This window comes from Gossypium raimondii, chromosome 1, assembly GCF_025698545.1.
Source record: "Gossypium raimondii isolate GPD5lz chromosome 1, ASM2569854v1, whole genome shotgun sequence".
NCBI classification, from domain to species: Eukaryota; Viridiplantae; Streptophyta; class Magnoliopsida; order Malvales; family Malvaceae; genus Gossypium; species Gossypium raimondii.
The window spans coordinates 5,735,003-5,758,380 of NC_068565.1; the positions used below are offsets into that span (position 1 = coordinate 5,735,003).

Below are 23,378 nucleotides of genomic sequence, written 5' to 3' on the forward strand. Positions count from 1 at the left end.
GATAAAAAAATACTAAATTGATTAAAATAATGAAAAAATAAAAATTTAAAATTTAAGATTACACCCATAATATAAGATTTCTTGAAAAAATAAATGATAATAAGATTAGCCTATATATTATAGCATCTTGACACTATTTGAGAATGTAAGATTATGGGATGAGCAGAACCCTCCAATATCTAGTAATCATATTGGACTCCAACTAAATCTAAAGTTGAGCTGGGCTAAACCCTTAAATGGGAGATAAAATCTTCTAACATTATTTTCTCCATCCACAATACTCAGACTAGAATCGAACTTTTTACCACTTAATATAACATGTATTGCTCTATGATATATATCTTTTACCATCATCCAACGAATAAAAAGTTAAAATAAAGAAAGTGATACTGAAATTAAAATAGTTGTAGATTATTTTTATGAATCATAATTATATTTATATAAAATATAAATACATTAATAATTCATATTTTGTAATCCGATTGTCGGGTTCGAGTAACAAGATGCTACATTTGTTGTCGGAGTAACTACACTCAATTATATAGTAAAATGATAATTCAAACATACAAACATGTTATAAACACATTTACAATATGTTACATAATCAAATTCGAGCCTTAATCGAGCTTACGAAAGCTCATTTGTTGACCCTAGCACTAAATAGGACTAAATTGTAAATTTTTAAAATTTCGAGTCGACGTCATGACATGAGGGAGTTCCTCCTCGTGATGTGACATACTGGATTGGTCTCGTTATGACAACGAGGTTACTCGTCACGCTGTGACCTAAAATCTAAAGCTTGTCACGACGACCATCGCCCAAGGTCGTGACGTGGACTCTGTTTTGATACAAATTAGGCCATTTGGTACCTACTTCATATCCATCTATCAAACCTTAAGTTTGGAGCAATATTGCACAATTAAAAATTCATAAAATCAACACAACTACATGCCAAAAATTTTCCTTTAACCATTTCCAATCATTTATTTCAATATAACTTCAAATTGACACCAAAACATACCAATTCAATTTAATAATTCTTATATTTATATATGAGTTCCACACCGCATCTTCAGCAACAACAAGTTGTCTATGCTCATCCCAACCAAAGCCGTTGTTATTTTTTCCACTAAGCATGTCATAAACGATTAACCAATCCCTTTTCAATGTCCTAATCCTCGATTCAAGATTAGGTTTAACCTTCAACATGGCATGGGGTAAAAATTTTTCTAACATTTTTTTTCATCTCATTTAAATAACCAGCTTTGAATCTCATATCTGCATTAAAGGTTCCAACATTGTGCAAGTCGACCATACAAGCAACCAACGTAGCATCTTTTTCTGGAACCCATTTCTTTTTGGCTTCTCGAGAATTTTGGGAAGAAACACTTGATTGTGAAAAACCTAACATAACTATCTTAAGAAAAAATGCAAATTAAAATTAAGTTCAATATTATGAATCAAAAGGTTAACACTTTATAAAATTATAACACATGATGAATCAAAAGAAAATAAATTATAATTCAACAAGTCTAGTACAATACAAAAAAAAAAACAATTCAAACACCACCAAAGTTTTATAAACTAGATACATGAAATAACATAAACAAATTAACGTTTACTATTTTTACCCTAAACCTAACTAATTTCTAGATGTTTTCCATTCATCGAACATTTGGTTGGCTAGTTCCATCCTCCAAGTAGCTCATGCATCCGATGGATGAATATTTACGATATTCGGTTCATCGTCATCTATCACATTACTAGGTAATCCTTCTCCCAACTCTGCTTCAATAGGATCAAGACTCATATAGGTTCAAATAAAATTATGGAGCAAACACCATGCAATAATGATTCTATTGTGCACCCCTATAGGATAGAATGATGGACTCCTAAGTATTCCCCATCAAAGTTTTAATAACCCAAAACATCTTTCAATAACATTATGCGCTGAAACATGTTTCATATTGAAAAATTCTTCCGGAGTACTTGGTTGGTAACCCTGACGCCACTCATTCAAATGATATCTTTGTGCTCTAAAAGGCGCAAGAAATCCCTCACAATTTGTGTATCCAGCATCAACTAGATAATAACAACCTATAAAAAGAAACTATTTATCATGGTTAATTTCCCAAAAAAGTATGATCTTAAAAATTAATTTAAATTCCTTTAATTTTGCACTTTACCATGAGGAACTTTTAGTCCATGTTTCCTACTAATGGCATCTCGAAGAACCCGTCCATCAACAATAGAACCTTCCCAACCAGTAAAAACATAAACAAAATCCATATCAGGTGTACAAACACCTAACATATTTGTTGCTATGTCACATTTTCACGTTTGATATTTAGGTTTATCAACTGTTGGAACCCTAATCTTGATGTGGGTTCCATAGCACCTAAGCAATTCTACATCACATGTATAAAACCTCGGGTTAGGATACTATATTTGAATCTATATCAACTAAATTATGTACGAGCTATATATAGAACTCACTCTGATACCATGAACCATTTCCACCTTGGGTCTGTAGAATTAGCTGTAATTGGCTTTGCCTTTTTAAATAACACATCATGTAAGCGTATGACAGCATTTAAAACATTGTGAAATGATCTGCTAACGGTTTCCCCGGGCCTATTAAAGTGATGTTTGATAACTCGATTTTTAAAGTGATGAGAAATGATATGTAAAAACATTGTCACTTGCTCATCAACAAGTATGTTCCTTGACGACTTCAATCCCCCTAAAGTTTGTAGCATCTCACATAGTTTAAAAAAAGTAATTCTATTCATCCTAAAAGCAATTCTATTCATCCTAACATGTTCAATACACTCTCGTCACTAGCATATACAAGTCTTTTCACATAATCTCATTTTGCATAAAAATCTAAAATATGGGATCTAATCCTTGGTCTATAAGTATGTAGGCTATGGATGACACCCAATGTAACTAAGAACCAACTCGCAACTGTACACATTTGCAACCATATTGTCAATGCAAGACCAATTCTTTTACGCCTCTCACTTTGTACTATTAAAGGCAGACGAGCCATTACTGCAAGATATTAAAGTGTTACATATCTTTAAATTGTAGTAAAAGGGTCACATTTCTCCAATACTAATTTCAATAACAGTAAAACAAAATCAAAGAATTTAATTGCCAAAGAACTTATAGTGATTCAGTGAATACAAGATGCTCAACTGTGGATGGAGGAAGCAAACAAATAAGCCAAAGAAGAAGAGGAAGCAATAACAAACTGTCAAAGAAAAATGAACAATACACATTAAGAATCTTTACAAAGCACAAAATAGAAATTACAACTATCTTTGCAAGTAAAAAACTTGAAATTTATTTCTTTATCAATCACCCAAAAAAGAAAAAAAAGAAAGAAAAGAAAAGAATGTGTTTTTGTGGATTTGATTAATTGATGACTAATGTTTAATAATTATTTTTTAAAATACCCATTTAATACATCCACATCCAAATTACATAATTTCCAACTCTACAGAAATATACATATATTATATGAATTTTTTTAAAAAGTCATCCTATTTAATACGTCAAGCTTAAAACAGGACTGAGAAGTAAGAAAAGAACCACAGATGGATAAAGGAAAAATAAGAGAGAGTGTAACATAAGGTAAAAGCAATTGTTAGATTAGCCAAGGTGACTCAAAAACAGCTTATTGAATAAAGATGTAGGATGAAAAGGAAAATTAGGAAGATAAATCTAACTTAAGAAATGGAATTGGAAAGTAAATAATTTGTCACAGTAAATATTTATTTTTCAAAAGGTTAAATTGATGGGAAAAGCTTGTTAAGTCTAAAGGGTAGTGCATAGAATTCATCATTCCTAACATTTGATTTGTAAAAGCAAAACTTTTCCCACCAGTTCAATCCAACGTCCTTTCTGCTTTCATCATTTTTTCGACAAAGTGTTAAATCAAAGAATAAAACAACAAAAGCAGCAACTGTTGTATGAGACATAAAAAGATCACAACCACTTTGTCACTGAATTGCATTTCATTAGGAAAGAAAATTGTTCAGTTGCTAATAAACAGAGAGTGATTAATTTATTACAAATTGTTCAATTTGGAGCATCATATCTCTATATATACCTAGGGGCATGTGTTGAAAAATGTCAGATATGGATATTTCAAGGAAGCCTAATACGAATTTTGTTTTGAATCTATTCAAGTTACAAAACTGAAGAAAGCTAAGACCAGCAGAAGAGACAAAGTTGAAGAGAACACAATATACAGCTGCCACAATTGGTAATGGTACAGAAGCTGAAAAAAGGCTCAAATTGGTAAGAGCCCGTTGCCAAACATACCTCCTCAAACACTAGAATAAATGCATCAAATGCATTCACATAAAACCAAACAAGTCCCAAATGGGTGTGATGTCAAAAAATTAACCTTATCATTTTTCTCTTAAAAGTCCAAATACAGAAGATTTAGCACTAAAGTAAGCTACAACAATCTTGGAAAAAGAGTACATTGGAAGCTTGGAGACTCTTACAAAGTCTATGATCCTCTTTTGCTAGACTAATCAACCAAAACTTTTTTTACATGGAAACACAACAAGCAAAACAAAGGGACAAGTGAAATTAAAAAAGTTCATCCTAAAACAGACATAAAATTAAGATTTTGCACAGTCAAAACATTTATATTAAGTTCCCTTAAAGAAACAAATATTTTAAAAATTATATACAAATTCCTCATGTAAAGAAGCATGACACAAAAATGTTAAGAAGCATGACACAAAAGTGTAAACCAAGTGTGAGACCAACTTTTTAAATGTTTTTCTATCCAATTACATGCTATTTTGCTGTTGTGGTTTCTTCTTGTGTTTGCACCTGTGATAGAACTTGCAATTGCAGACGCCTGTTTATTATATATACATATGTGTTGTTCAAAAGGGATCTATTTTTGGATATTTAAGGTTAAATCTAAACATGTAAGAGAGCCAAGAATAGAGCATAAAAATAAAAACCAACTTGCCAACATTTACTCAAGAAATGTATGAAAAAGTTAAACACGCTGTCTTGTTGTGTCATTTGGTTATTCTATAATCAAGCAAATTAATGGGTCAGAAATAGTGGTTACCCAAGCAATGCTTGCTTGCAACTATCTCTCAACGTGCCTTTCGCTTTGTATGTTGGTATACGCATGTGTCACGGGCCAAAGTGCAAAGCCCGTGACCATGGTACAAGAAGCGCCCCATGGAGGTCTATCGATTAGATGGGGAACATTTAGCCTACGAGAACTGGCCCGATTCAGAGAACTATTGAAGAAGCCTGTCAGATTGAAGCCTGGTTGACCCGATGATAAAGACATGGCAACTTAGGCTAATTTTAGTAACTAATCTTAGAAGATAGAGAGAATCATATCTTGTAAAGATTAGATTAGATTTGATATGACAAATCTTGTAAATCCCTAAAATCAAGGGATATAGTGAATCTCGTCCATCGATGTAAATGTATCTTGACCGTGGGTTTTGGGGGAGCTCAACTATAAATAGAGAGCCTCCCCCTCATTTGTACTCATCGATTGAAAGCTAAATTCTTAAGAGTAATAGAATTCTTGAGCATTTACTCAAACACTTTGTGTGCATTCTTTCTTTGGCTTTCTGTTGTTCACTTGTAGCTTCTTTTGGCACAATCGCTTCCGCTATACAAATTGGTGCCTTGGAGGAGTTCTTAAAAGAATCCTCACTTTTGGGCGTAAAGGCTGACTTAGGCGAGTTTGGGACGAACGGATCGCCTAAGGCTACACGGATTGCGAGACAAAAGGTCTACCCCGTGACACATGAATAAGCTTTTTAATCATAGCCACACAAAGCATAAAATTTTCACCAGTTATATATGTTGAAAGAAAGGGGGATTTAAAAGAAGATAAAAATTATATGAAACCACCATGTTAAAGGAAGAATGGAAATTTTGAGCTAATAAATAATGAATGGGAGAAAAAAGATGAAATCATTTGAATTTGTATGGTAATTATGGCAGTCCAAGATTCTTCAATTCATGCATCCAACATAGGATTGTCTTAATCATTCCAGGCCCAATTGATACACAGAATATTTCATTTAGGCATAATTTGCTTTTCTGGTTTTACAATTTGCTTTGCTAGTTTATATCCAAATACGAAAGGGGAAAAGAAAAGTTGAAAGAAGTGAAAGAACTTTAACTAAAAAAATCAGAGAAAAAAAAGGAATCAAAGGCACTTACTGTAAATAAGGAGGTTCAACTAGAATGAAGATGAAGATGGCGAATGGATGCTTGATTTGTTGTCGATTAAGGAGTTAATTTCTAAGGTTCACTTTGGGGATAAATGTCGAGGAAGAAATCTGAAATGAAAGTGAAAAAGATGAAGAAGAGAGGCAAGCTATTTTGGTCCAAAAAAGGAAAAATGTTATTATGGGTGGTTTTGAATAGTCATTCAGGCCCCTAACCCCTGAATTGCCATTACAAGTTGTCCAGTAGTAAAGGCTGATTCCATTCGACCCGTAATAGGCTATTACCTTAAACCAAACAATAGTTTATAGTGGGCCCATTAAATAGAGTTGGAATGCATAGGCTATTCCATCCAACCAAACATGCTCTTATAATCAACATTACCATGTCATTCACATAATCAATCAACATTTAATCGATTCAATATCATATTCATATCATTTTCCGAATCGAATCGTTTCATTAACATTTTTCCATATTGACCCTTAGGCTCATTAAATTAGTTCGTATGATCTTTCACATGTTATCAATATTCGTATATCGTAACTCGTCTTTATAGTACCAATTCAAAATATCAATTCAATTGGTATACCATTATCAACTTTACATTTTATATCCATATTAACCTGACTCGGACCCGAACGGATACACGAATCTAACCAACGCACCAATTTGGCACCTAATGCCTTATTGGACAATTCCGAAGTAAATAGTTTGTCCCCAGCGCTCATCAATATAACCGAAGTAAAAGTTGTGCCTAACACTCATCAACATGTAGTTGAAGTAACTCGTACTCTATCTATCTTATAAAATGCCAACTATATTCGACTTTGCCTGAACAGTTAGTAAGGTAACCAATAATCCAATTTCATTTTTAATTCAATTCTCATTCTATCGATCTCAATGTCATCAATCAAGATATCATTTCATACATAACATAGCATAAATTATCTCAATTCCGAGCCAATTTCACAATTTCATCAAGATACATTATTTTTAATTTTACTCAATTTAACCATCTATCTCGATAATCAATCAAATTCACATCAATATGGTTTGATAAATGATAATCAACTATCAATTCATTAAATATATCAAATTTCAATTCATCATATTCAATTTATCAATCAATTTATTATTTCTTTACAATTTAGTCCATATCTCACCTTTTGTACCAAATTGTAAACAATTCAAATTACTATCAAACATATACAAAATTTAAATACAATCATTCCATATGAATTTAACTGGTTAAATCAACAAACAAGTTGGAACTTTAAGGACTATTCAACAATTTTATCTTTCCCTAGTTATTTTCGATTTGGTCCAATATTTGATCTATATAATAATTCAATTCAAAAATCTTATAACATCCTATTTAAGTATAAATGAGTTCAATTGCATCTTTTGAGTGCCCTTAAAGTTTTGCATGTTATTCAATTTAATCTCTAAAACCAAAATTATAATATCTTTCAAATTTGAGTTTCAATTTTGAGATTGTCCTTCTATAACCCTCTACTATTCATAATTACATAAATTTAGCATCAATTTTGAAATTTACACACTTTAATCCTTATGTTAAAAAACTAGTAATTAAACTTTATAAACTAGTATTTTTTCACTTCTAAGCTTAAAATCTAACAAGTAAATATCAATTTTTCAAGAATTCATTAATGAAAACTTTAATAGTTTTGCAAGTTGGTACATGGGCTAGTTAAATCAAACTCCCACGACTTTAGAAACATAAAAATTACTAGAAAAAAACTTATATACTTGCCAATTTGAGGGACCAAAAGTTGAAATGCTCAAAACCTATTCTTTCCTTTTGCTTTGGTGGAGAAGATGAGTGGGGGAAAGAAAAAAATGGCTTGGTTTCTTTTAATTTTTACTTTTATAATTAGATTAACTCCAAATTAATCAAAATTAGCCTAATTAACTATAATTAACTAAACTTAATTATAATTAATATAATCAGTGGATGAAAAGTAATTCCTACCACCATTTGGCATATTACCAATTGGTCCTCCAATGATTTAAAATACATAGTGATTAACTTTTACAATTTTTATAATTTAGTCCTTATACCTTAATTAACTATCAATTTGACAAATTTGAGGACCAAAATTAAATTAAATTAATATTTACGAACTCAAACATCGAAAATGGGGCTCCAAAACTGTATTTTTCGACACCACTAATTTTTAGGTCGTTACATATTTTATAAAATTTCAATACTATATATTTATGATATTTTTTCATGTAGTAGAATCATGTGTTCAAAATGCTTGTTTAACTAAAGGGTAAATTACACCATTAGTTACTAAGCTATGAATAAGTTTTCATTTAAGTCACTGGGCTATTAAAATCGATGCTATATGACTTTTTTTGTTCGTGCTACCTACAATAATAGAAAGCTCTCTCTCTCTTTCTCCTTCTCTTCTACAGTTCAGTTTCTTTTCATGAAATAGCTTTGGATGTCACGAATCTGTGAACCAAAGTTCAAATAGCTTTTTCTCCGATCTCCAACACTGATCATCGGATCAACTTGGATTTAAGGTATGTTCTTCTACTCATTAATGAGTAGTAATTCACCATATTGATCATCGAATCATTGGTTGAAGCTTGTTGGTGAAACTTCTTTAAAAAAAAATTAACAGCCTAGTGACTTAAATAAAACTTTTGAATAATTTAGTAACTTAAAAGAAAACTTTAAAGCAATTCAATGATCAAATTGTAACTTTTTTTAGTTAAGTGATTAAAACAAAAAACTTACCCATGGTTTAATGACTAATGATGTAGTTTACCCTTAACTAAAACAAAAATTGAATAAATTTGTTTCCTATTCTCCTCTTTATTGCCATAACTCCTTTCAAAAGCATAGTTAATAATGTAAAACTTGAAAAAAGAATCAGTTAGGGAAATTTTGTGACCAAATTAAAATAGTGCCCTAAATGATTCAATGTGTCAATGATAAGATATGAAAAGCATGCTAAAAGAGAAGATAACATAAAGACAAAAGTTAGTGTATTGAGGCTTTCATGGGAAAAGAAAGCATACATACATATATATATATATATATATATATATATATATATATTATATTCTGTCTTGGATTATATGCAGTTGTTCTTTTGTTTTCTAAAATTGAGGTTTAAAGTAAAAGGAGATCAAAACATGGAAAAAAGATGCTGCTAAACATTGTGAAGTTATGTGTTCTTGGATTGCCCTTTTTTCTTTTTTATTGCCTTACTTTATTTCAACAACACAAATCCAATTCCTCTGCTATCTGGTGTTTAGTTAAGTATTCTAAAATTACGTTTTGTAATAATATTGTAGGAATGCATGAAAGATTATAGAGAGAAATGTTTCATTTATTTATCTAGAATGTAATATTCGACTGTTTCGTTCGCCCCATGTAAAATTATTTAGAACTTAGAAGCATATTTTATTAAAGTTATAGAATTTATTTTTTTTCGACAACTTTAGTTTCTTTAATTATTATAATAATTCATTTTTGGCTTAAGGATGTAGAAAGATCTTGAACTTTAAAAAAAAAAAATCAATTAAGCTCCTGTTTTTCCTCTTACTTAATTAAGCACTTGAACTATCAAAATTCATCAAGAAAGCCTTTTGACTGTTCACTTTACCAGTCAACCGTTAAAGTTAACGATCCATTTTTTTTTAGGTATCTTTACCATGTGTCCAGAGGCGAATTTAGGGGGTCGACAGGGGCCTCGACCTCCCCTAAAATGGAAAATTGTTATTTAGGCCATTTAAAAAATTTAAAAATTTAAAATAGTAAAGATAAAATTGTACTTTGACCCCTAAAATTATAAAAAATTGATTTAATCCTTTAAAAATTATAAAAATATAGACTATTAAAATTTCATTTTGGCCTCTCTAAGAAAATTCTTTTGGCTTCGCCCTTGCATGTATCATGCTGTGATTGAGACATGGAAAAATAAAATAAAAACTATTAAAATCAATAACAAATATAAATATTTAGAAAAAATATAGAAATTTCATAAAAATATTTCTGAAACCAAGTGAAATGAAGCGTGGAGCATTGATAATCATTTTCACCATCACCCAGAGCTTCATAATCCTGATCCTAAAATATGTCTGTGTCTATTGTAGAAAGAATTTAGGGGAGTCTCCAATGAATTAGTGTTGCGTCACGGCATGCTAAAATATCTAAAACAAATATTAAATTCAAAGTTTTCAATTATTTTTTGAGTCTAATCTGAGTTTTCTCTATATTAGTATTTGTCACCGCCTTAAGCTAGGTGTATTAGTATGTTTATTTTATAGTTGGATTAAAATTTAATTAATCACCATTTTAAAAAATTATTTTAATATTATATATTTTAAATATTTTTTAACAATTTTTTCAATTACTTTCTAAATTTAAAATATATTTATATAATTATAAATTTAAAATATTTTCTATATTTTTTTGTATTCTAATAGGCTTTTATCATTTTCTGTCATATGTTACAACTACATCATGACACATGGTGGAGATGCTTGAAATTTTTTACAATAAGAGGATTGTTAGCTTTAACTGTCAGATTTTTTTTGATGCACTTTGACAGTTTAGGTGCCCAATTAAGTGCATATAAAAAGAAAGCATGGACTTTATGCTTTTTTAAAAAGGTTTAAAGGCTTTTTACACACTTAAACTACCTTTCTTTTGATACAGTATAATTTTTTTTGTTACAATTTATATATTAATAACTAAATATAGAGTGTTGAAATAAATTTATTAACAATAGTTATATTAGTTCATGAAAATATGATTGCATCACCAACTATAATTGTAACTATAATCATAATTAACATACTAATAATAAATTATTAGAGTAAATGTAATCATTTTAATTTTAATGTATGACCTCTATTGTTTCATTATTACAAAAGAGATTTATGTTTTTTTATTGTACTTCAAATTTTTTATAAAAAAATAAAGACTAAACTAATTAAAATAATAAAACAAAAATTTAAATCAATCCAAAATTTAAGATTACTTAAAGAATGAGTTAATTGTGCTAGAAATCTTCAAACCATGACATTTATTCTAAGTTGGTCCTTTAAAACATTCTAATTACATGTTTAAATTATTTATATTATATAAATAAAATCTTTTCGTTAATGTGGCATAATCTAAAATAAGAGCTTTAAAGAAGATTGATACGAATGTTATGAAAATCTTGATTATGAGAATTTTATTCTTGAGTCAACTTCATTTTAGTTATAAATTTTAAAGATTAAGCAACATTTTACTTTTATGTCATGATTTTACATGTGATTAAATTAACAATTTAAAGAACGAAAATACCTAATTAATATAACATAAAAAGTTTTAAAATATAGGAACCAATTTAATTTGAGAATGTTTTGGTGCAATTAGGCCTTTAAAGAATAGGCGGTAACGAGATCACAAAATGACCAAAATTGTGGGGATCCAAACAAAGTAAGATTAAGGGCAATAATATAATATGTTGAAAACTGTTTCTTTTTTTGTCTGAAACCCTCCCGTTTCTAGCAATCGTATTGGACTCCAATTAAATCCTAGTTGAACCTTTAAACGAGATAAATATTTTTTTCTGCAGTCTACACCTATCTCCCAAATACCAATCATCCATTAAATAATAAATTCAATTATCAGCTCAATAGCAATTGAGACTTAAAACATAGCCGTCAAATAGATTATAGGTCATAGCTCATAATCAGTTATCTGTTGGTCATCACAGTTGTTTCAAGAAAAGAAATCAAGACTTTATCTTTGGTTATAGTTTTATCACATTGATGTATTTGGACAAAGCAATTCTTAATTAACAAAAAAGTTTGCTGCTGCATAAGATAATACATAGGTACAAGCACCTGAAAACTGCATCATCTTATTATACATATATATATGTTATAAAATGCAGTGCTTGAACGTTCCCTACCCTACATTCCTCAAAATTCATTGTCACAAAAAATTTGAAATCATACGACAGAACAAGAGATTAGAAGTAGAAATTCAATCCCCAACAAAGGCTAATGGAAACATATTAAAGGAAGCATCAAAGAAGGGAAAAAATAGGCAAAAGTGCTTACCCCAAATGCCTACTCAATCTATAGAGAGGATGAAGTAGACAGCAGGTTTTTGCTCTGCCCTGCCCCTGTCTCGGTATTGAAGAAGTCCTGAAGTGCAATCATGTTAATGGTGCACGACTTCAAACTCCTAATTGCTTCTGCACTTGCCAAGGCTCCGTCGACGGTTGTTATTATAGGAACCTTGTAAGCAAGGGCCATTCGCCTCAATTGCCGACCGTCAATCTGATCAAGTGCATCACCAGAGCTTGTGATAACCATCAACTGGATTTGTCCATTAGCAATCATATCACCAGCATGTGGCCGCCCCTCGTGCATTTTCAGCACCCGTTCCACTGGGATACCTTTTAGTTCAAGAAAGTGAGCTGTCCCAGATGTTGAAATAATATGGAATCCCAGCCCCAAGAAAGCTTTTGCGATTCTTTCAAGATAGGGCTTTGTCAAGTCATTTAAACTGAGGAAAACCATGCCGGAAAGTGGAAGCTTCTGCCCTGCAGCAATCTGGGCTTTTGCAAATGCTATTGCAAACTCAAAGTCAATGCCCATCACCTCACCTGTACTTTTCATTTCAGGACCTAACAACACATCACAGCCTTGAAACTTCTCAAACGGAAGAACAGCTTCCTTAACAGACACATGTTTTGGAGTCACTTCTTTTGTGAAATCTAGATCATAAAGTGACTTCCCTGACATAACAAGAGCAGCATACTTAGCCAGTGGGTGCCCAATTGCCTTGGAAACAAATGGTACAGTACGTGAAGCACGGGGATTTGCCTCAAGTAAGAAAACATCACCAGAAGCTGTGATTGCATACTGACAGTTCATGAGCCCACAAACATTTAGCCTATTAGCCAGTTTTGTTGTCCATGACCTTATGGTATCTAAGCAAGAAGATGGGATAGTTTGTGTTGGAATTGAGCAAGCAGAGTCACCAGAATGGACCCCAGCCTGCTCAATGTGCTCCATTATCCCTCCAATCACCACATTACCATGCAAATCAGCAAGTGCATCTACATCAATCTCAACTGCATCTGATAAATACTTGTCAATCAGTACAGGACGTTCTGGGTCCACCTCAACAGCATTCTCTAGATATGTCACAAGCTTGTCATCATTATATACAATCTCCATTGCTCGGCCACCCAACACATATGAAGGCCGGACAACAACCGGGTAACCTATCTCTGTTGCAATGGCAAGAGCATCCTCTTCACTCTTGGCAATCCCTCCTTTTGGCTGCTCGATCTTTAACTCCTTAAGGATTGCATTGAACCTCTCTCTGTCCTCAGCTGCATCAATGGAATCCGGTGAGGTACCCCATATGCGAACTTGCCCAGCCCCACTAGCACATGCAGGCCGATGCTTATCTAAGTAACGTTGGATGGGTAGAGACAGCTTAAGGGGTGTTTGACCTCCAAACTGGACAATGATTCCATCAGGTCTTTCTAATTCAATAACGTTCAAAACATCTTCAACGGTAAGGGGTTCAAAGTAAAGACGGTCACTGGTATCGTAATCTGTGGATACAGTTTCAGGATTCGAATTCATCATGATTGTCTCAAATCCTGCTTTCTGCGAAGAGGAAAAAAAATGCAAAAAAGAGAAAAATCAGCGAATTTATCAAAACATTGAAATCGACATAAACAGCTTGACATTATTAAATGTTGGGAAGCATAAACAGGAAGTAGGGAACGCAAACCTGAAGGGCAAATGATGTATGGCAACAGCAGTAGTCAAACTCAATCCCCTGACCAATACGATTCGGTCCACCACCCAAAATCAAAACCTTCTTCTTTTCAGTAGGAGCTGATTCACACTCAAAATCATAAGAGGAGTACATATAAGGAGTATTAGCCTCAAACTCTGCAGCACAAGTATCTACCCTCTTATATGCTGGAATAACTCCCAAAGATACTCGTTTATTCCGGACCTCTTCCTCAGAGGACTTAGTTGCGAAGGCTATCTGCTTATCACTAAAGCCTCTCTTTTTGACCTCATAGAACTCCTCCTTTGTCAGATCAGACAAACCTCGGGACAAAAGATATTGCTCCACATCAATTAACTCTTTAAGCTGAGTGAGGAACCATTTGTCAATGAAACTCAGCTCATATATTTCGTCCACTTTCATCCCCTTCTTCATTGCAGCATATACAGAATGGATTCGATCTGGGCTGGGGACTCTGAGACTGTACTTCAATTGATCCCAATCCCAGTTGAGTTCTTTAACTTCAGCACATCCCCATCCAGAGTAGCCACATTCCAGTGATCGAACTGCCTTCTGAAAGGATTCCTGGAATGTGCGGCCTAGAGCCATGGATTCGCCAACAGATTTCATCTGAGTTGTCAATATTGGTGGAGAGCCAGGGAATTTCTCAAATGCAAATCGTGGGATCTGCAACACTTGTATAGATTAAAGATATTAATATATATATATATTCATAAGCTGATAATATAAAATCATATGCAAGTAAACAAAGTTATGAATGCTATCTGAACCCTCGGCACAAGATTATTCCTCTTAAAAAGCCAATTGAAACACACAGATACAGTTTCTATTCTACTGTTCCTTCTATAAGATGCATCATCATGTGATAAATGAATGATCTAGCATTAAATAAAGAAACCACAATCTGCTCTCAGTTTTTATAGGTGTTAAATATACTACTCTGTTCTTAATCTTAACCACTGTGGAAACCCACAAAACCATCCAAAGAAACAAGTTACTGACCTTAGTCACCACATAATCAATAGAAGGCTCAAAACTTGCTGGAGTCTTCTTGGTAATATCATTAGGAATCTGATCTAATGTATACCCAACCGACAACTTTGCAGCCATTTTAGCTATAGGAAACCCTGTAGCTTTTGAAGCCAAAGCTGAACTTCTCGAAACCCTTGGATTCATCTCAATGACCATAACTTCACCATCAACAGGATTAACCGCAAATTGCACATTTGAACCTCCACACTCCACACCAATCTCCCTAATAATCTTAACACTATAATCCCTCAACCTTTGATACTCCTTATCAGTCAAGGTCTGTGCAGGTGCCACAGTAATTGAATCCCCCGTATGCACTCCCATAGGATCAATGTTCTCAATTGAACAAATGATCACAACATTATCGGCCAAGTCCCTCATCACTTCCAACTCATATTCTTTCCATCCTAACAATGATTTCTCAACTAAAACTTGCGAAGTCAAACTAGCAGCTAAACCAGCCTTACAAATAGACTCAAATTCTTCCTTATTATAAGCTATCCCACCCCCAGTACCTCCTAAAGTAAACGCCGGCCTAATGATCAATGGGAACTCCCCGATTTCATTAGCTATTTCAATACATTCATCTAACGTATTCCCTATCCCTGAAGGTGGAGTTTTTATACCTATAGTTTTCATAGCTTGCTTGAACAGGTCACGGTCCTCAGCTTTTTTAATGGCGTCAAGCTTTGCTCCTATTAACTCCACGCTATATTTCTCCAGAACCCCGGATTCTGCTAACGCCACGGCGAGGTTTAAGGCTGTTTGGCCACCCATTGTGGGTAAAAGCGCGTCGGGACGTTCTTTCTCGAGGACTTGTTCGACTAATTCCGGTGTCATGGGAGTTACGTAAGTCCGGTTAGCCATATCCGGATCAGTCATAATGGTTGCCGGATTCGAGTTTATCAAAACCACTTCATACCCTTCTTCCCTTAACGCTTTGCAAGCTTGGGTACCCGAGTAATCGAATTCACAAGCTTGGCCGATGACGATGGGACCGGCTCCCAGGATCATAATCTTTTTCAAATCCGTCCTTTTCCCTTGCTTGGGACCCTTTTCTTCCGCGGAGGCGTTGGAGTTCGCTTGGATGGAGACACGTTTGGCCGCCATAGGAGAGAGGTGGCGTTGTGATGGCCATGAACGGAGGTGGAAAGAGCTGCGGTTAGGCTTGGGGTTGGAAGAAGAAATGAAGAATAAAGGCGGTAAGTTGAAGGATTTGGGAAGGAAAGGCTTGGAGAAAGAAGAGAAACGGGAAGAAGAGAAGCTTTTGCAGCAGCTCATGGTTGGGTTCTCCGCTTTGCTTTTGCTTTGTTAGTGTCGGCAATGGTTGCTACTACTAAGAGTGAAGTAAGGGAAGAAAGAAGAAACTGACAGAGGAGGATTTCACTAGGGTTTTTTTGACTTTTGCTTTTTATTAGGATATTGTTTTACTTTTTCTATAAAAAACCATATGCTTTTTTTATATTCTATCATATCTTTGAATAACGTGTAATGACCGAAAAACCCATGCTAAGCTGCATTTTATGTTGTCTGGGTGTAACATACATACATTTATACATACACACTTGTATACTTACAAAGTCCAAATAACATAATGTGGCAAATGAACGGTTCTATTATTAGTAGAACTACTGTCATTGGCTATGAAACACCAATTGAAGAAAGCTTGTGTTCAGAGAATGTTTCAATACTGCAATTCCCCAAAATATGAACACTGCACAATATCAGTTTATACATGTATATATATCTTTTCTGGTTACAATATCCCTAGCTCTGAGTTGCCTCATTGGGAAGCATTTTCTGTCAAATATATGCATCAGTTTTCTTATCTGTTTCCTAGTGGCTTTTGGTTCTTTTCTTCAATGGTCGGGTCTAAAGGCACTTTAGTGCATGCCACTGCAGATATTCCAGTTTTTGTTACTTGCATTATTCCTGCTTGAACTGATTTCAGCACAACTTCCAGCTTCAAAAGCTGCACTATTTCATGTTCTTGTTCCAAAATTATGTGTTGGAATCTTCATGGTTTCCAAGATCAAACATGGGTAAGTGCTGCACTTGCTAATCTGCATGGCCATAAGGATTTCAAGCTCTGGGAATCTTTTCATATTTGATTGTTTACCAAATCTGGTTTTTGTTAGATAGACATAATAACCCACAAACTAACCTTGGTACACAAAAAATGTCATAAAAACTGAACATTCTGAAACATCATAGGCATCAACACACATTTTATCAGTACAAAGCACAAATACAGCTTTCAAAGTTGGTTCCTATTTGTATAGAAACATTTCAGCTCAGAAGGACATCTAAAAGGACAAGATTTCATGATGTTAATCTCCCACCTTTCAAGGAATTAGATGCCAATGTGAATATAATGAATCAAATGATCTGAAACCCAGCTAATGAAAATTTAAGAAGCAACGAACCATGGCTAATAGGTTTGAAGAAATGAGAAGGGACATTGATCAACCTTGAATATTGTATATTCAGTAAGCAACTATATGCAGCAGTAGTTTAATCAACAACAACAAACAAAAATTTCCCACTAACATGCATCTGCTGCATTGATCTATGTTACTCTCTTTCAGGTGCCCTGACATTAGGCTAAAACACTTTGAAACTGCATAACTATCACGAAGGAAGGTTATAAATTTGAAACAATGTTTACCACAAAGGTTATACTTTGAACCTTACACTTTGAAGGGTTTCATTAGGTATAATAAAAAGGATAAAAACTTATGTAATTATTTAGAAAAAGTACAATGGTTGTATCAGTATTTCATCCAAAACGGAAGGTTTCGACTAAGAAACTGCATAACTATCACGAAGGAAGGTTATAAATTTGAAACAATGTGGCGAAAGCAAAACATCAACATTTCCTCTTTGCAAATGAATTAAAACTACAGAAGCTTATATATACCACTATATTGTTGAATTATCTCTACCATTATTGTTTATCATCAGGACTCTGATCCTCCCTTCTACTGGTCAATTCCATCCCTTCTGCAACATCTTCTTTCACTGAGCCTACATTCTCCTGACTTTTACTCTCATTTTCTTTACTAGAGGAGCCATCCATGAAGGAATTTAAGGCAAGCTGACCTGAATAAAGGAATAAGCCTAGAGAATTGATGCCGAAAACAAATGTGGCAAGGTAGCACAATCCATTCACAATAGTCCTGCAAATTACAAACATGTAAGGGATAAAAACTACAAAGGTTTATAGCCAGGATCATAAAATGGAGTACTAGTTGAAAGGTACCTGATAGTAATTGTTATTTGTCGAACCTGCAAAGCATAAGGATGAAAAATGTTTGAGAAAAAAAATGGTAAACACTCTCAAACAGGAAAGGGCACCACATACATGACTACTCAAAAGTTCAAAGAGTTAAAACAACTAGAACAGATAAGAAAGAAAATAGTAAATGCAGGCATAGATTAGGGGATTGAAGGGACAAACCGAGAAATTATCCGAAACTGTTTGGCGATTAAGAGATGCCTCAATAGTAGTGGTGAACTTATAAAGAATAAGAGTAATGACACCCGCAGCTATGCTTCCCAACAATGCTTGAACTGCTGAGGGTGTTGATGACTTGGTGTCGATTGAAGCTGAACTAATTGCTTTCAAGTTATCTAGTGCCTCTTCCTTCAATGATTTCTTTGTATCTGATGACCTCAATCTCTAGTAACAAGAAAAGGTTCTCTTTAATATCTAACTTAATTCAAAACCACGCATTTGAAATGGAAAACAACAACAACAAATATCAGTGAAGTTTTAAGTTTTAATGGGAGATTGAAAGTTTAAACTTGAAACTCAAATTCAAATATACCCGATAAGGAAAACCCAATTCTTAATGCTAAGCAAAGTAGATACTGACCAGCTCTTTAGCACGCTTAGCACGGCGTCTAAGGGAACGAAACAGGAAGACCCCAATGGCACCAGTAAGCAAAACACTGGTGGCAGTTTGGAGAGGAGTGGGGTCATCATTTGTAGCGAAGATTGAAGTAGAAGTAGAAGATGGTGGTAGCTCAAAAGGTCCCTCTTCTTCCTCTTGGGTTTCTGCTATGGTGGTGATGGGTCCTTGAGCATGAGATAAGAATGGCCCAAGGTGGGGTTTGGAGTGGGCAGACAAAAAAGTGGGCTTTCGGAGAAGGAAGAGAGGGGAATAAGACGGGTTGTGAAGAGGAGGAAGGGAGAGAAGGGAAGGGGAGGAAAGGAGATGAAACGATGGAAGCATTTGCAGAAGAGGGTTTCAGAAAGGTTTTAGTTTCAGGGAAGCTTGTTTGTCATGAAAATCTTTTTACGGATTCTGGTATTTCTTTGAAGATTGGATTTGGAAATGAGAAGGTGAAGAAGCATTGTAGTGAGTAAAATATCTGTGGGATATTGTTGCTGTTGAAGTTGGATTTTGGGTCCCAGTTTGAAGGAGTTTTGAGTTTTCATCAACCTCAAATCTCAGGTTAAGTTGATTTTTCATAAATAATTGATTTAATCCAAAAACTTGGATGATATTAACTTAATCTTGTTTTACCCGCCAAAAATTAGTAAACTATAAAAATAGTTATTTTTGTTTGACTCAGATTATATTTTATTCATTTATATTTGAAATATTACGTTTTAGTCATTTACGTTACCGTTTTGTTACGAAATAGTCACCCTACCATTAAGCTTCATTACCTCCCTAACGGGGGGTCCTACGTGGCAGTCTAAATAGATTTTAAATGTCAACTTAAATGTATTGTAACAGCCTGATTTTTCAATAGTGTCAGAAACAGTGGCTCGAGGCCAACAAATTCGGCGAGTAAGCTCGTAAATTTTATTATTTAATATTTACGAGTCAAATGTGGTTTTTAAAAGATTTTTTGAATTGGTAATTTATGTTTTATAATAAATTATTAAGTTCGAGTGGTAAAATTCTAGGTCAAGTGGTTTTAAAAAATGAGGTATCGAGACCTCATTTCTATAAACCGAGCTGTTACAGAGTGTCATTAAGATAGTATTAAAGTTTCGCTGAAAAATTTTAAATTTTTGATAGTTAATTAATTAAAAAAGACTAAATTGAAAAATGCATAAAACTTGCTGATTATAATAAATAAGTGATTAAATGGCTTGAATAATAAATAAAGAAAGACCTAAGTAATAATTAGACATAAGCAGAAAAAATAATAAAATAAAGCCATCTAATGGCAAATTTATAAATTTTATGAAATTAAAATTACAAATTGAAATTTTAAGGTTTTCTAGACATTCTTCTTCAAAATTTCGGCCAAACAGCCATGGGAGAGAGAGTTTTAGCTGGTTTTCCATATTTTTGCTTCATGTGAGTCCAATTCTTACCCGTTTCTTGTAAATTTTATATTATTGAGATTGTTACAATTAGGTCTAACTAAATCTTACCTTAGTTTTTTTATTTTATTAAAAATTTTGGAAGTTACCATTGATGAATATTAGATGTTTTTGATGAAAACATGAATTTAGAACTTTAATTTAGTTGTATGATGATTTTATAAAGTGATTTTGTTAAATATTGATTTTAGGATCAAATTGTGAAAAGGTTAAAATATTAGGGTTTGATAGTAAATTTCTGGTTATTAAGGGCTGTATGATGGCCTAGAATATTTAGATAAATTATTGATTGAGAAAAATTGTTAATTTGATAGATTAACTAGTTAAGGGATTAAATTGCAAAAGTTGTAAAAGTTTGGAATAATTGTGTAAAGTTGAAAAATAAAAGGGTATTAATTGTGAAATGAATTGAAAATGAAATATATGCTAATGGATGAGTAATTTTATATTTTAGATCAAGATCCCGTAGATACTCGTGAAAAAAGAAAAATAGCAGAATAGTCTCTAAACTTCTACAATTACTACAATTTAATCCAGGTAAGTTCGTGTTAGAGTATGCCCAAAGATCAATCATGAAATGGTTGTAATAACATACTTGATTTATCATTTTTATTAATATAAGGCGTTACCATTATTATTTCAGTTTCTTTTCTGTGTGCTATTTTATAATAATGTCATGAGAATAATATGATTATTCTTAAAAGGTCCTTAGTCAAGTATTATTGTTGGCTAGGACAACAATAATGCATTAAGAATAACATGTAGTTGATTGATGATAAAGAGTTGTCCTTGATATGGAATGTCAAAATTGATACACGAATATGTGTGTTAGAGAACAACATATTGGACTGACCCGTTATGAGTATGTTTCTTGGATTATTATGTAATTGTCACAACATTACTCATAGTGATTGGTATGTATATGATCCTCAGACTTGAGATCATCATAATCCCAACATCGTGAGTTGCATATTTTGATACAGCCAAACGTACACCGTAACTGGTTGTTTTATAAAGGCTGATGTTGGATATACCACGATCTGTGTAGAGGGATATGGTTGATCGATATAGGATAAGTCCCTCCTACATAATGGGAGTAATATCTTAGACCACTTGACTGAGTGAGACTAGAAATGCATGGTCATGCTCAAATAAGCTGATATGAGATGTCATACTTATTTGTATATCATAGTCTACTTAAGATATCAAGGAACATGGAATGGACTATGCAAGTGTGACTATTTCATGACTTGTGTCCAATTCAAAGATAAAGGACTTAAAGATTATTGCATGAAAGGTTAATCATAAAAATGTTATGTCGAATCATGATTTCTTGTGACTTAGGTAGCAATGATGCATTGCTAGGTGCCACTCATTGTTTGTAACATTGGAATCGTTCTAGTATTACTACCAATGTTACAAGAACCTACAGGGTCACACCCTATAGTTGAAATGAACGGAATAAAACATATTTGGTATTATGTTTGGTTGTCGCTTGAATTAAATTAATTATAGAATTAATTTAATTGGGTAATCAAATATCGAATACATTATATGTACAAGGTTGTTGTACGCATAATGAGAACATGAATTTGGTTCGTATATAAATTCAAATAAATATATAGTTTACCGAAATCATTATTATAATTAAGGTAATTATAATTTTAGGTTTAAAATATTTTTATATTTATTTAATTTCTAGAAACCCTAAAATATATATATAAAATCCCGTTTTTTCTTTGCTTGGTGGGTCTAGCAGCTGTTAAAGCAAAGTCTTTTCCAAAACAGTTTTGGGGATTCCTTCCGTTCATTGTCAACTGGGTGGATTACGTAGAGGCCGGAGTCACAATAGATTGCAGCTCGGTTCGATAGTAGATTAGATTACTCGTTGCTGAGGTGTTGCTGTCTACTCAGAATAAATATTCGGTAATTTCGAAACCTTAATTTCACACTAATTCATTCCTCACACATGGATCCTGTAACAGCCCGATTTTGGGTCTAGTCGGAACAGTAGTTTTGGGACCACAAATTCGACGAGGAAAAATGTAATGGCCTAAATTTTCAGAGGTGTCGGAATGGTGATTCGAGATCACTAAATTCGACAAATGGGTAGAAAATATTATTAATTTAGTGAGTATAAGTTAAATGTGAAGTTAGGAAAATTTTTGAAATAGTGAATAGTGCACTAGAAATAAATATTAAAATAATTAGCATCGAAAATAAGGTATCGAGACCTCAAGGATTTTAAATCGAGCCATAAATATTTTTATAAATATTTATGGAGCGTTAAAAAGTTAGTATTAAAGTTTCGTTAAGAAATTTTAAAGTTCCAATAATTAATTGAACAAAAAGGACTAAATTGCAACAAATGAAAAATTATGGGAAATGATTAAATAGCTTAAATGATAAAAGGAAGAGGACTTAAAAGGCAAATAGACCCAAGGTCTATTTGGGCTGGACGGCAAAGGCATGAAATCAGTAACAAAGTGATAAGTGGTAGCCTTAGCTACACTTATCTGATCAAGTGACAAAGTGATAAGTGGTAGCTTTAGCTACACTTATCTGATCAAGTGACAAAGTGATAAGTGGTAGCCTTAGCTACACTTATCTGATCAAGTGACAAAGTGATAAGTGGTAGTGATAAGTGGTAGCCTTAGCTACACTTATCTGATCAAGTGACAAAGTGATAAGTGGTAGCCTTAGCTACACTTATCTGATCAAGGACAAGTGATAAGTGATCATACGTAATACCATAGTTATACTATGGCAAAGTGAAAGTGAAGTACTCAATTTTTCCGTAACCGTTCCCTAATTTGATTAAGGATGGTAAGTGACAAATTGACTCAAAAGAATTAAAGAAAATGGATAAGTGGTAGTGTATTTATACCAGGATGATGTTGTTATTCAAGCTAAAGTGATATTTTCATTGCACCGCAT

General features: G+C 33.2%; 2 protein-coding genes across 2 annotated transcripts; both read right to left on the bottom strand.

Moving 5' to 3' along the window:
• Positions 1-12,050: 12,050 nt before the first annotated feature.
• LOC105778711 (carbamoyl-phosphate synthase large chain, chloroplastic) lies at positions 12,051-16,528 on the bottom strand. The gene is made up of 3 exons (XM_012602467.2): positions 15,065-16,528; positions 14,036-14,728; positions 12,051-13,908 (listed from the first exon to the last, which is right to left on the bottom strand). The coding sequence occupies exons 1-3, from the start codon at positions 16,373-16,375 to the stop codon at positions 12,358-12,360; spliced, it is 3,555 nt and encodes a 1,184-aa protein (XP_012457921.1). The 5' UTR covers positions 16,376-16,528; the 3' UTR covers positions 12,051-12,357.
• Positions 16,529-17,811: 1,283 nt separating this feature from the next.
• LOC105778717 (hypothetical protein) lies at positions 17,812-19,522 on the bottom strand. The gene is made up of 4 exons (XM_012602472.2): positions 18,973-19,522; positions 18,555-18,776; positions 18,357-18,382; positions 17,812-18,273 (listed from the first exon to the last, which is right to left on the bottom strand). Exons 1-4 carry the CDS (start codon positions 19,330-19,332, stop codon positions 18,042-18,044), a joined length of 840 nt encoding a protein of 279 aa, XP_012457926.1. The 5' UTR covers positions 19,333-19,522; the 3' UTR covers positions 17,812-18,041.
• Positions 19,523-23,378: the final 3,856 nt, after the last annotated feature.